Source organism: Macaca thibetana, chromosome 6 (assembly GCF_024542745.1).
Source record: "Macaca thibetana thibetana isolate TM-01 chromosome 6, ASM2454274v1, whole genome shotgun sequence".
NCBI lineage: Eukaryota > Metazoa > Chordata > Mammalia > Primates > Cercopithecidae > Macaca > Macaca thibetana.
This window is the reverse complement of record NC_065583.1, coordinates 109930829-109943270: the sequence shown is the minus strand read 5'-3', so window position 1 is coordinate 109943270 and position 12442 is coordinate 109930829. Positions and strand designations below refer to the sequence as shown.

The window sequence follows — 12442 nt, the reverse complement described above, 5'->3', positions numbered from 1 at the left end:
CATTTTCTTAACACTATAAAATATAACTATTGCAATCTAAAAGCTAGCATCCCACGTAATAAACAATGGAAGTTTGTGATGTAGTAGTCTTTTGATGTGCTGCTTGTACTATTTCTTTGTTACTTTTGCACTGATATTGAAACTGATTATAAAAGGCATTTAGCAGCTTTTTCTCTTCCAGTGGGCTCTGGAACACTTTAAAATAGTAGCAATATTTTTGCCATAAATGTTTAGTAGACTTCCTGTAAGAGCTTTTTGGGAGATAACATGGTTTCTTTACTTAAAGAAAAAAAGGAAATAAAATTAACTTCAGTTTTACTTGATAAATAGATTTCTAAATTTTTTTGTAAATTTTCTTAAAACAGGTGCACTCAAAGGAATTAACAAATGTTTTTGAGGAAACAGGTGAGATACATTTTAACATGATTGCATTTTGCTAAATACTCCTGATTATTTGGGATATACCTTGTTCAAATATGAGATTGAAACTGAATATTACTTTTCTGTAAGAGTAATACTTGTATTATTAGCACTTCTTTCCTGCAAAGGCCTTGGATTTGGCAGTTTGGTAGGCAAAAGAAGCTCTTTTCATCCTGTCATCAGTTGAAGACTATGTGGCTACAAGTATTTTCTATATAAGCTCAATAACTACATTTTAGGAGTTAGCTGAGTGTAAGGGCTTTCCCCACCCCCCCACCCCGAGACAGGATCTCACTCTGTCACCCAGGCTGAAGTGCAGCGACACAATCACAGCTTACTGCAGCCTCCACCTCTCAGGCTCAAGCAATCCTCCCACCTCAGCCTCCTAACTAGCTGGGACTACAGGCATGTGCTACTATGCCCAGCTAATTTTTTTTTTTTTTTTGAGATGGAGTCTTGCTCTGTTGCCCAGGCTGGAGTGCAGTGGCGTGATCTCGGCTCACTGCAACCTCCACCTCCCGGGTTTATGCCATTCTCCCGCCTCAGCCTCCCTAGTAGCTGGGACTACAGGCGCCCCCACCACGCCAGGCTAATTTTTTGTATTTTTAGTAGAGACAGGGTTTCACCGTATTAGCCAGGATGGTCTCAATCTCCTGACCTCCTGATCTGCCCGCCTCGGAATTTTTGTATTTTTTATAGAGACAGAGTTTCGCCATGTTGCCCAGCCTGGTCTTGAATGTAGTTTTGTAGAGAGAGGGTTTTGCCATGTTGCCCATGCTGGTCTTGAACTCCTGGCCTCAAGCAGTCTGCCTGCCCCAGCCTCCCAAAGTGCTGGGATCATAAGCATTAGCCACCACCTGTGGCCTATAATGGCATTCATAGTAGGTTCTTTACACGGAAAATTAGTTTTGTTCTAGAGATCTTTTCAGGCTTAAGCCACCTACAGAAGCTGAAAAGATCTTAGAGTCTTCTATTTTTATAGGAATCTAAAATTTCTGTGGGACATTAAACCACTTAGGGTCTATTTCCCTCATGACTAAAGGCGCTAGTCACATTTATCCTGTGTTTTGTACAACTCTTTATTTTTCATTTCTTTTATGACATCATTTCTCTTTTCTCTCAAACTTAGGCTTATCATTCATACATATAGCCACTGCTTTACCATGACAATGGCACTCAAGAATAAAAATGTTGCTGATGGCATCTTACAAGAGTTAGAGTTACAAGATGGAAGGGTTTGATAACCTATGATGGTTCTGGTTCTTTAAAAACACTTAGTAATGGGCCAGGCGCAGGGGCTCATGCCTGTAATCCCAGCACTTTGGGAGGCTGAGGTGGGTGGATAACCTGAGGTCAGGAATTCAAGACCAGCCTGGCCAACATGGCGAAACCCCATCTCTACTAAAAATACAAAAAATTAGCCAGGCCTGGTGGTGGGCGTCTGTAATCCTAGCTACTTGGGAGGCTGAGGCAGGAAATTGCTTGAACCTGGGAGATGGAGGTTGCGGCAAGCCAAGATCATGCCACTGCACTCCAGCCTGGGTGACAGAGCAAAACTCTGTCTCAAAAAACAAACAAAAAATACTTGACTGAGCGTGGTGGCTCACGCCTGTAATCCCAGCACTTTGGGAGGCCAAGGCAGGTGGATGATCTGAGGTCAGGAGTTGGAGACCAGCCTGGCCAACGTGGCAAAACCTCCTCTCTGCTAAAAATGCAAAAATTAGCTGGGCGTGGTGGCAGGCACCTGTAATCCCAGCTACTTGGCAGGCTGAGGCAGGAGAATCACTTGAACCTGGGAGGCAGAGGTTGCGGTGAGCTGAGATTACACCATTGCACTCCAGCCTGGGCCACAAGAGCGAAACTCTGTCTCAGAAACAAAACAAAACCAAAAAACCCACACATTTAATGGGCTGAGCGTAGCGAGCGTAGTGGCTCACACCTGTAATCCCAGCACTTTGGGAGGCCAAGGTGAGTGGGTCACTTGAGGTCAGGAGTTCGGGAGCAGCCTGGACAACATGGTGAAACACTGTCTCTACTAAAAATACAAACATTAGTTAGACGTGGTGGTGCATGCCTGTAATCCCAGCTACTCAGGAGGCTAAGGCGAGAGAATTGCTTGAACCCGGGAGGCAGAGGTTGCAGTGAACCGAGATCACGCCACTGCACTCCAGCCTGGGTGACAGAGCAAGACTCTGTTTCAAAAAAACAAAAACAAAAAAACTCTTATAATGTTAATACGGTCTTAGACTTAATTGTCCCAACTTTGACTGTGAAACTGTAATATGGTTACAGTTTACAGCCTCTAGAGATGTTCTAAGATTGCTCCCATCCATCTGCTCTCCAATAAAAGCATTAAGCAAACTACAATACAGTGAAGTGTTAGTGAATTTGTTATATGCTGTCTTTAATTAGGTTGTTTCTTTTAGCAGGTGTACTTATCAACCTCATTCTCCCTTCACAGAGCTAAAGCGCTCTCTTTGAGAACAAGGCCTTAGCTATACTGAGGGAAAATAGGTTTTTTTATTGAGTAAGAAAGCTTTAGTTATTTTGTCCTAATCCTTGGCTACTTTGGTTTTGTCTGCTATTTAGTTAAGGAAAGAGAATTCTTTAGCTAAACTTGAGTATTTGAGAGTCTGTAGGTTTTACTTTTCAGGAGACCACAGGTACCTGAGTTACCACCTATATTTTGGATTGGTTTGGTTTCTAAATTTTAACAAACCTTAGATTTTTTAGAAAGTAATCACTCCCATTGTGATTGCTCAAGAAATATTTCTGGGAGAAGATTTTCTAAGCCAAAATATATTGATACAACTATTTTGTTTCTGAATGCAGAAGCTGTTAGCATACCTTTTAACCAATTATAATAATAATAATCCAGATAACTCCACTAATGATAATTTAGCTTACTCTTAATAGGGTAGGTTTATTATAGAATACCATGGGTTTCTTGGTCAAATTTTGGGATTACATGGAATGTATTAACATCAATATCCTTGCTTTCCATTTGCTCTTTTTTTTGAAGGGGAGTCTCACAAAGGACAAGATATTTTTCCTACCTCGGGAAGCACACTGACAACTCCAGAACCTCAAAGACAGCAAGTTGAACCAGCTTTTCAGAGTAGAGGATCTAGATCTCCTGATGCATGCATAGACAAGAATGTGCCTCAGTTACCTCAGGATGAAATGATTGTGTCTGATAAGGAAGAAAGAACTGATGCTGCTCCTAAGTCTGAGCAAATGGATAACAGAACATCATCTTCTAAAGCCCCATTATCCAGGTACCATGAAAACATATTTAATAAGTGTTGTGCTCTCTGTCTTAATAAATATAACCTATACAGAACAGATATATATATATATATCAAGATTAGATCCAGTACTAAGGATGGTGTTTAATAAACATATTGCTCCATCAGTAATGTAAAGGAAGAAGTTTCAGCCAAGGAAATACAGTAATATTGCAGATAAACGTTTTGTACAATAAGAGCTTAAATTTAAGTGCTGAAACTTTGTTTTAGATAGAAAATCTTTAGAATGTTTTATACACTTATTTTTTTAGATTGTTCATGGTTATTTTGATCATTACATATTCATTACATTACATATTCTACCATGTGCAGTAGCTACTAATGCACATATATATGGATGCTGACATCAGACGTTGTTTTATTGAAGTCTCAAATAATGTGTCAGTTTTCTCCCTTGTAACAAACCAAAGAGGTAAATTATGGCTTTCTGTCCATAAGAATAAGTGTTGGAATTTAAGCAAAAGCCAACTTCTCTCACATTTTTCTCATATTCTAGAAACAATGGTTATCAATAATTATTGGCTTGTCAGCAGCATCCAGAAGATTAACGTGGTGTTGCTGAATTGAAGGAGGTGGGGGAACATGCACTAGTCTCCACTAAGAGGAAGGGTTGGGGGAAAGGACACATGTAGCTTAAAAGACATACTTAATAGATCTGTTGTTTTTGTTATCTAAATTATTGGAAGTAAAGCTCAGTAGTATCTCTTCTGGCCTTAGAGATGCGCTGAAAATAGAATGATTCCCAGGTACAGTGGCACATGCCTGTAATCCCAGCTACCCAGGAGGCTGAGGGCGGAGTTTGAGATTGCAGTGAGCTATGATTGTGCCTGCGAATAGCCACTGCACTCCAGCCTGGGCAACATAGCCAGACCGGTCTCTGAAAAAAGGAAAAAAAGGCTGGGTGTGGTGGCTTATGCCTGTAATCCCAGCACTTTGGGAGGCTGAGGTGGGCGGATCACCTGAGGTTGGGAGTTCCAGACCAGCCTAACCAACATGGAGAAGCCCCATCTCTACTAAAAATACAAAATTAGCTGGGCATAGTGGCACATGCCTATAATCCCAGCCACTCAGGAGGCTGAGGCAGGAGAATCGCTTGAACTCAGGAGGTGGAGGTTGTGGTGAGCCAAGATTGTGCCATTGCACTCCAGCCTGGGTAACAAGAGTGAAATTCCGTCTCAAGAAAACAAAAAGAAAGAAAAAATAAATAAAATGAGGGAACCATCATGAGAGCTGGGATTAAAACAGGTTGAGAAGCAGTGTTCTAGAACAGAAGTCAGCATTTTTTGTAAAATGGCATTTGTACATATTTTAGGCTTTGGGAGCCATATGGTCTCTGTTAACAGCTATTCAACTCTGCAATTACAGCACAAAAGCAACCACAGACCATATGTAAACAAATGAACATAGCTGTGTTCCAGTAAAACGTACTCACAGAATTGGGTCGGGGACTGCATATGGCCTGTAGAGCATACCATGCTGACCCCTGTTCCACAGCCTTGCTACTCAAAGTGTAGTCCTGACAACAGCAGTATGGACATCATTTGAGAACACTTGTTAAAATGCAGAACTCAGGCCATGCCCACTACCAACTGTGGGAATCTTCTTTTTAATAAGATCACCAAGTGATTTGAATGCTAGAGATGTTCTAGAGACCAGGGTCCTGCTAATTTTGTGTAAGCTGTTCTTGAGCTCCTAGCCTTAAGCGGTCCTCCCACCTTAGCCTTGCGAAGCAGAAGCAGTTATTAAGGATGTGTCTTGGCCGGGCACAGTGGCTCACGCCTGTAATCCCAGCACTTTGGGAGGCTGAGGTGAGAAGATCACGAGGTCAGGAGTTCGAGACCAGCATGACCAACATGGTGAAACTCCGTCTCTACTACAGCTACTTGGGAGGCTGAGGCAGGAGAATATCTTGGACCCGAGAGGTGGAGGTTGCAGTGAGTCGAGATCGTGTCACTGCACTCCAGCCTGGGTGACAGAGTGAGACTGTGTCTCAAAAGAAAAAAAAAAACAGGAATGTGTCTTCCTGGATATTCTTGACTATCTTTACATTTGTGTTTCTAGACCTGGCAGAAGACCCCTGGGATTTTTATCTTTAATATGTTCAAAGAATAGTTTGGAGTCTGACGAACCTATGCAGGTCCATAGTAAGAAACGCCTAAAACCTCTTATACCTGCATTAAGACAGAAATTGAAAAGATCTAATCCATTCAATGAAAGCCAGAAAAAAAATCAAGATTCCTCTCATCCGCTTCCATCTCCAAGTGTTATTAATACTCAATCTAAGAATATTAGCAGCTCAGCAACTCAGGTATGTGATAACTACTGTATTTTATTGTTTGTATGAGATGGGTTGGTTATGAGATTCGACTAGGGAAAACATAGTAATTTGTTATTTTTATTTGATGTCAGAAATTATTTTAGGGCAACTCCCATCCTTCTCTCCATCGTGTTCCTCCATAATGGAAGAAGAAAAGGTGTTGAGTCAGGAAGTTACAGTTAAGTTAGTACAGAGCCGTTGAACTAACCATAAATGGACACTTAATAGCCATTCCTTTAATCTAGAGACCCTTCTGACTTGTGGAAGCAAAAGGAAGCAGTGCTGACACCCACAAGAATTTAAGGAACTGTAAAACTAGAATTTGTTCACATGTTTCATTTCTATGTCTCCTGAAGCTATCCAATGGCAAGTATTGGGATGGAAAAATCTGTAAACCTGTATCAAAGACTTTGTAAAAATATTGGGGTGACTTAAGATCTCAACATAGAAGAGGCTGGTGAGCATCTATTGAATAGCATGAGTCTTTGAAAGGGGTACTTTTGTAAAGAATATCTTTAAACTTTTTTAAACATTTTGTATTATTTGTTAGAATTATTTTCTGAGATCATAGATTTTATCAGTCTTGCTTATCATTGCCAAAGTTGTGAGCTTTTTTGTTGTTGTTGTTTTGTTTTGAGACAGAGTCTCACTCACTCTGTCACCCAGGCTGTAGTGCAGTGGCGTGATCTTGGCTCACTGCAACCTGCATCTCCGGGGTTCAAGTGATTCTCCTGTCTCAGCCTCTCGAGCAGCTGAGATTACAGATGCATGCCACAATACCCAGCTAAGTTTTGTATCTTTAGTAGAGACGGGATTTCGCCATGTTGGCCAGGCTGGTCTCAAATGCCTGGCCTCAAGCCATCTGCTCGCCTCGCCTCCCATAGTGTTGGAATTATAGGCATGAGCCACTGCACCTGTCCTGTAGTAGTTATTATATTCAGGGGAAAAGGCCCTTTGTGATAAAGACTGCAATTTTTTTTTTCTCTGTATGTCATTTGTCTTTTGATTTTGTGTATGGTGGTTTTTGCCAAGCAGACATTTTTTATTTCTGTTTAGATTAATTTGTCAATCTTTTATAGCTTTCTGCTTTCAGGTAGTTTAAAAAGGTACTCTTCCCAGCTGGGTGCAGTGGCTCACACCTGTAATCCTAGCACTTTGGGAGGCCAAGGCGGGCGGATCACCTGAGGTGAGGAGTTCGAAACCAGCCTGGCCAACATGGCAAAACTCCGTCTCTATCAAAAATACAAAATTTAGTCAGGCATAGTGGCATGCGCGTGTAGTCCCAGCTACTCGGGAGGCTGAGCTAAGAGAATTGCTTGAATCCAGGAGTTGGAGGTTGCAGTGAGCTGAGATCATCCCATTGCACTACAGCCTGGCTTTGTCTTGAAATAAATAAATAAATAAAAAGATACCCTTCCCCACCTACCTCCATCCAGAATTATAAAAGTGTTTTTCCATGGCATTTTTTACAGTAGAGTTTTTTAAAAAATACTTTTATATTTAAATCTTTTGATCCATCTAGAATTTGTTTTGGTAAGCTATAGGTCTGACTTTTTTCCCCCTGAGGTGGTTATATAGTTGTCCAACATCATTTATTTAATAATGTAATAACTGTTTTTGATATAGCACTTTTATCAGATGCTAAGTTTCTGTATATATATTGGGGTTATTTCTAGTCTTCTGTTTCATTGATAAATCTGTCATTCCCGTGCCAATACCATGCTTTCTTAATTTGTTTATAGATTTGTAAGTATGCTAATTTCTGATAAGGTATCTTTGATATGTTATCTTTAGGTGCTGTTTTGTTTCATGGGTCTATTTTTTTTTTTTTTTTTTTTTTTTTTAATGTGATGGAGGCTTGCTCTGTTGCCCAGGCTGTAGTGCAGTTGCCGGATCTCAGCTCACTGCAAGCTCCGCCTCCCGGGTTCACGCCATTCTCCTGCCTCAGCCTCCTGAGTAGCTGGGACTACAGGCGCCCGCCACCTCGCCTGGCTAGTTTTTTGTATTTTTTAGTAGAGATGGGGTTTCACCGTGTTAGCCAGGATGGTCTCAATCTCCTGACCTCGTGATCCGCTCGTCTCGGCCTCCCAAAGTGCTGGGATTACAGGCGTGAGCCACCGCGCCCAGCCGGGTCTGTCTATTCTTATGCAACTAATTGAAGTATTTTTACTTTAATCATTTAGTGACAGATTTAACTGTATTTTTCTTTATTAAAATTGTTCATGGAAATTAGGATGAAGTAATGGACCATGGGTACACTATGATTTACCTAATTATATCTAGTGTGGTATATTTAGTTGCTTCCAATTTTATTATTATAACTAATGCTACAAAGGTTATCTTAGTCATAAAACTTACTACATTTAGGATTATTTACTCTATGTAACAGCATAGAAATGAAATTTTTGGGTCAGTGATTGTGAACATATTTAAAGCTCAGTATTTATTGCCACATTGCTTTTCAAACAGATCATATCAGTTTAGACTGCTATACACACACACACATATATATGTAAATGTATAACAGTTTTATTTTACTTTATTTTTATTACCTTTTTAGGTTTCTTGTGATCAGCCCTTACTGAAAGAAGGACATAAAAGTGCCCAAAAGCGGGCCCCTCAAGGGGAGCCAACCACAGTCTCTGAATATTTCTTCAATGATATCTTCATTGAAGTGGATGAAACAGAATAAAACAGTCTTTTGTCTTTTTCTTTTTTAAATTAGGTCTAGGATTTCCAGAGTCAATTACATCAACAAAACAGTATTTACAGCAAAATATCACTGTCTATTTTTCTTTAGGTTGATTTTGAATATTTAATGAGCTTGATTTGAAGCTTTTATAATCAGTGGAAAACATTTCTGAGGTTCCTCTCATTCTGATTGATTCAGCATTTTGCAAATAGCAAGCAATTGAGACTGCTTTCTCAGACAGATGTTGTTTACATTTTGACTCTTCCTGTGCTAAGCACACATGGACATTTGGGAATGCTGTGGATATATGTCTCTGTATGAATTGCAGTGCAGACAGATTTGGGGGTTAATTGTATCGTATTTAACATTTAGCAACTTCTTTTGTGAAGATTTTTTATTTTTAGGGGGAGATGATGAAGGATGAAGCCTTTTCCGTTGCTTCTGTGTACAGTCATGTATCACATGATAATCTTTCAGTCAACAGCGGACCACATATATGACAGTGGTCCCATACGATTAAAATGGAGATAAAAAATTCCTATCAACTAGTGACATTATAGCCAACATAACACAGTGCGTTGCTTTTTTATTTTTAGATATGTTTAGATACACAAATACTACTATTGTGTTACAACTGCCTACAGTATTCAGCATAGTAACACATTGTAGAGGTTTGTAGCCTAGAATCTCTAAGATATACCACATAGCCTCAGTCTGTAGGGTGTGTCGCAGTCTGTACCATCTCAGTGTTTGTAAGTACACTCTGTGTTGTTCCACACAAGATCACCTAACAAGGCATTTCTTAGAACATACAGTAAGGGACACGTGACTATATGTGAAAACAAATTGTCAAACTTCACTTTAGTATGGTAAATGTTAAAGAACTTTTCTATTATCAGCTGTTTGTCTGACTAAAAAATACATATTTTTCTAATTCATGGTGATGTAACATTAGTCCTCATTGAAAAACTAGTATTTAAACATAATTATTTATAAAGATGACACATCAAAGAGCTTATTTATTTTTAAGTTTTTTATTTAAAAGGATATTCAGTTTTAGCTATTTTCACCCCTCAGATTGTAGATAAGGAAGGCATTAACAAATTTATGTTTGTCTCCTTTTTCTCTTTTAATTTTAAAGATATTTGAAATGCTATAACTAAAAATGTTTGGTGTATATGTTTTGAATACCTTTTTTCCCTCAGTTTAGTATATTGACTTTGTACTGTGAATTTTTCTGTTTTTCTTCTTTCTTGGATAATCTCAGGATTTTCATGAGGGTGAGGGAACTCAACTTTATTTATTAGACAGAATTTCCATACAAAGTTCAATCTCCTTTATACACACACAGACATATATTAGTTTTTAAAAAGCCAACTTCTTCATAGTTTTTTCTCAATTCTCAAGGAACACTTAGATCTTTAAGCATGGAACATAATAGTGATGTTAAAAACAGAAAATAAGGCTTTATAAAGTTAATGATTATCATCAATATGAATTTAAGATTTGTTTTAATTTCAAGATTTAATGATTTACATGTGTATTTCTATTATCTACCCAAGCAGATCTGTAGTGGTTCCAATTAGACTTCTCAAACAGCAAATTTATCCTGATTTTATTTGAAAAGCCTCTTGGAATGATAATATAGTAGCTCAGGAGTTGGAAACTTCCTGCAAACTATTTTGGGTTTGCAGGCCAGATGGTCTCTGTGGCAGCTACTCAGCTCTGCAATTTCAGTGTGAAAGAAGCCATGGACAGTACTTGAATGAAGGACTGTGGCTGGATTGGCCTTTTAGTTTGACCCCTGCATTAGGCCCCAAATTTTCTTACCCTGAGGTGCTGATATCTGTATGTATGAGTTATTTGTCACTAAAGTTATGAGTTGTGCCTAAAAGTTAAAACTGTTGATTGTATTATATAATGATCAGTGTTTCAATTGGGAAGATATTTTAGAGTCTAGATAATTATGTTTGTATATTGAAAAAATGGTGGCCAGTTTTTAAGCTCCTTAATAGAAGAGAATTATGTCTCAGCAGGTATGACAGTAATGCTAATTTATTGAAACTACTGCTGTTAGAGCACTTCTTATTCATTGTCTTTTAGTAAAATTTATGACATAACATTTTGTCAGAGAGGAGGCTATATAATTTGGAGTGGAAATTGTAAGTAGGCATTTATTTCATGATTGATATGTCACAGAAATTATGGTAGTAAATCACATTGCTATTTTAATACCCTGTTTATGTAAGTTTTTAAAACTCGTATTCTGAAAATATTTCATTCTCTTAGTGTTAGTTTGGGAGTTAGATTGCCATGATTAAACTGTTATTTATCCTTGTGTAATATAATTTTTAACCTTAACATCTGTCTCTTTTTAATCTATAATCTAGTTTTATGGAAGATGGAATTTCTTACTATATAAAGAATACAAAGACTCATTGTATTAGAGAATCAAGTCAGCCAGCTAAATTATCCTACTGTTATATCCTTAAACCTGATTTTGGAAAAGAGAAAGTTAATCAGTGTATTTACCTTACATGGTGGAAAGAACTATGTTAGGTCTGATTCATGTAAAGAAGATGTTGCAAAGAATTTATTTCACAAATCTTAATGGAGATGTGAGTAAAAGTTTTTATCTTTTCTTGACTTTTTCTCCTGAACGCTTATGTCTTAGCAAGTGGTCAGCATGAGGGTTTGAACGCCTAATTGTTGGTAAATGGTTGAGGCATGACAAAAATACTAATATCCACTGTTTATCATCATGTTATTTGAAACAAAAGTGACCATGTATACTATCTTGCTTGAAGAAGTCTTTGACAGAAAAAGCAATATCATGTCATTTATAAATTTTCTTGTTCTAAAGAAAGCAGTTGTATATATATAAATTATGTAAATAAAAGTTATTTTATACCATTTCTGTTGTGTCTTTTTAAGATGACTAAATAAAGAATTGGCTGGGTATCGTGGCTTACACCTGTAATCCCAGCACTTTGGGAGGCCGAGGTAGGAGGATCACTTGAGCCCAGGAGTTCAAGACCAGCCTGGGCAACATAATGAGACCTCATCTCTACAAAAAAATTAAAAATCAGCCAACTGTGATGGGGTGTGCTTTTGGTCCCAGTTACTCAGGAGGCTGGCATGAGAAGATCGCTTGAGCCCAGGAGGAGGTTGAGGCTGCCGTAAGCTGTGATCGCCCCATCACACTCCAGCCTAGATGACAGAAGACGACCCTGTCTTCGTGGGGAGGGGAAAAGTTTTTGACAGGTGTGCATATCCTTATTTCAAAGCTGTAGGAGTCTGCAATGTGATTGTCCTAATAGTATTTGGAAGAGACTTCACACAGCATCTCTGATTGCTACAGCATCGCATCCTGAGTCTGCTGGAGAATCCTGTCTTACATTGGGTTTCACTAACAATCGGCTGTCTTCTGGGTTACCCAGGAAATAGGTTGGGGTGGTATTCCCAAATATATTTTATCTCAAATTCAAAGGGCCTCTTCGAACATTGTTGCTTCTGTCGTCATGAAGGCCAGTGCAAGGTGCAGAATCTTGTCTACCCTCTCCCTACTGCCTTTGTTTAAGAGACGGGGTCTCAGTTTGTCGCCCAGGCTGGAGTGTGGTGGCGTGATCATAGCTCACTGCAGCCTCGAACTTCTGGGTGCAAACAGTCCTCCCAGAGAGGTGAGCCATCATGCCTCGGTAGCTT

The 12442-nt window shown here is 39.0% G+C and overlaps 1 protein-coding gene across 12 annotated transcripts in view; it reads left to right on the top strand.

The window, feature by feature from the left end:
* BDP1 (B double prime 1, subunit of RNA polymerase III transcription initiation factor IIIB) overlaps positions 1-11647 on the top strand; it is a 115257-nt gene extending 103610 nt beyond the window's left edge. For 11 of the 12 annotated variants that reach the window (XM_050793525.1, XM_050793530.1, XM_050793529.1 and 8 more), the window contains 4 exons: positions 366-405; positions 3443-3698; positions 5790-6036; positions 8606-11647. In XM_050793525.1, the coding sequence (XP_050649482.1) occupies positions 366-405; positions 3443-3698; positions 5790-6036; positions 8606-8737 (675 nt within the window). In that variant the 3' untranslated portion in view covers positions 8738-11647. Of the gene's footprint in view, positions 1-365; positions 406-3442; positions 3699-5789; positions 6037-6290; positions 6408-8605 lie in introns of those variants that run through there. The other variant, XM_050793526.1, reaches the window with a different exon arrangement.
* Positions 11648-12442: the final 795 nt, after the last annotated feature.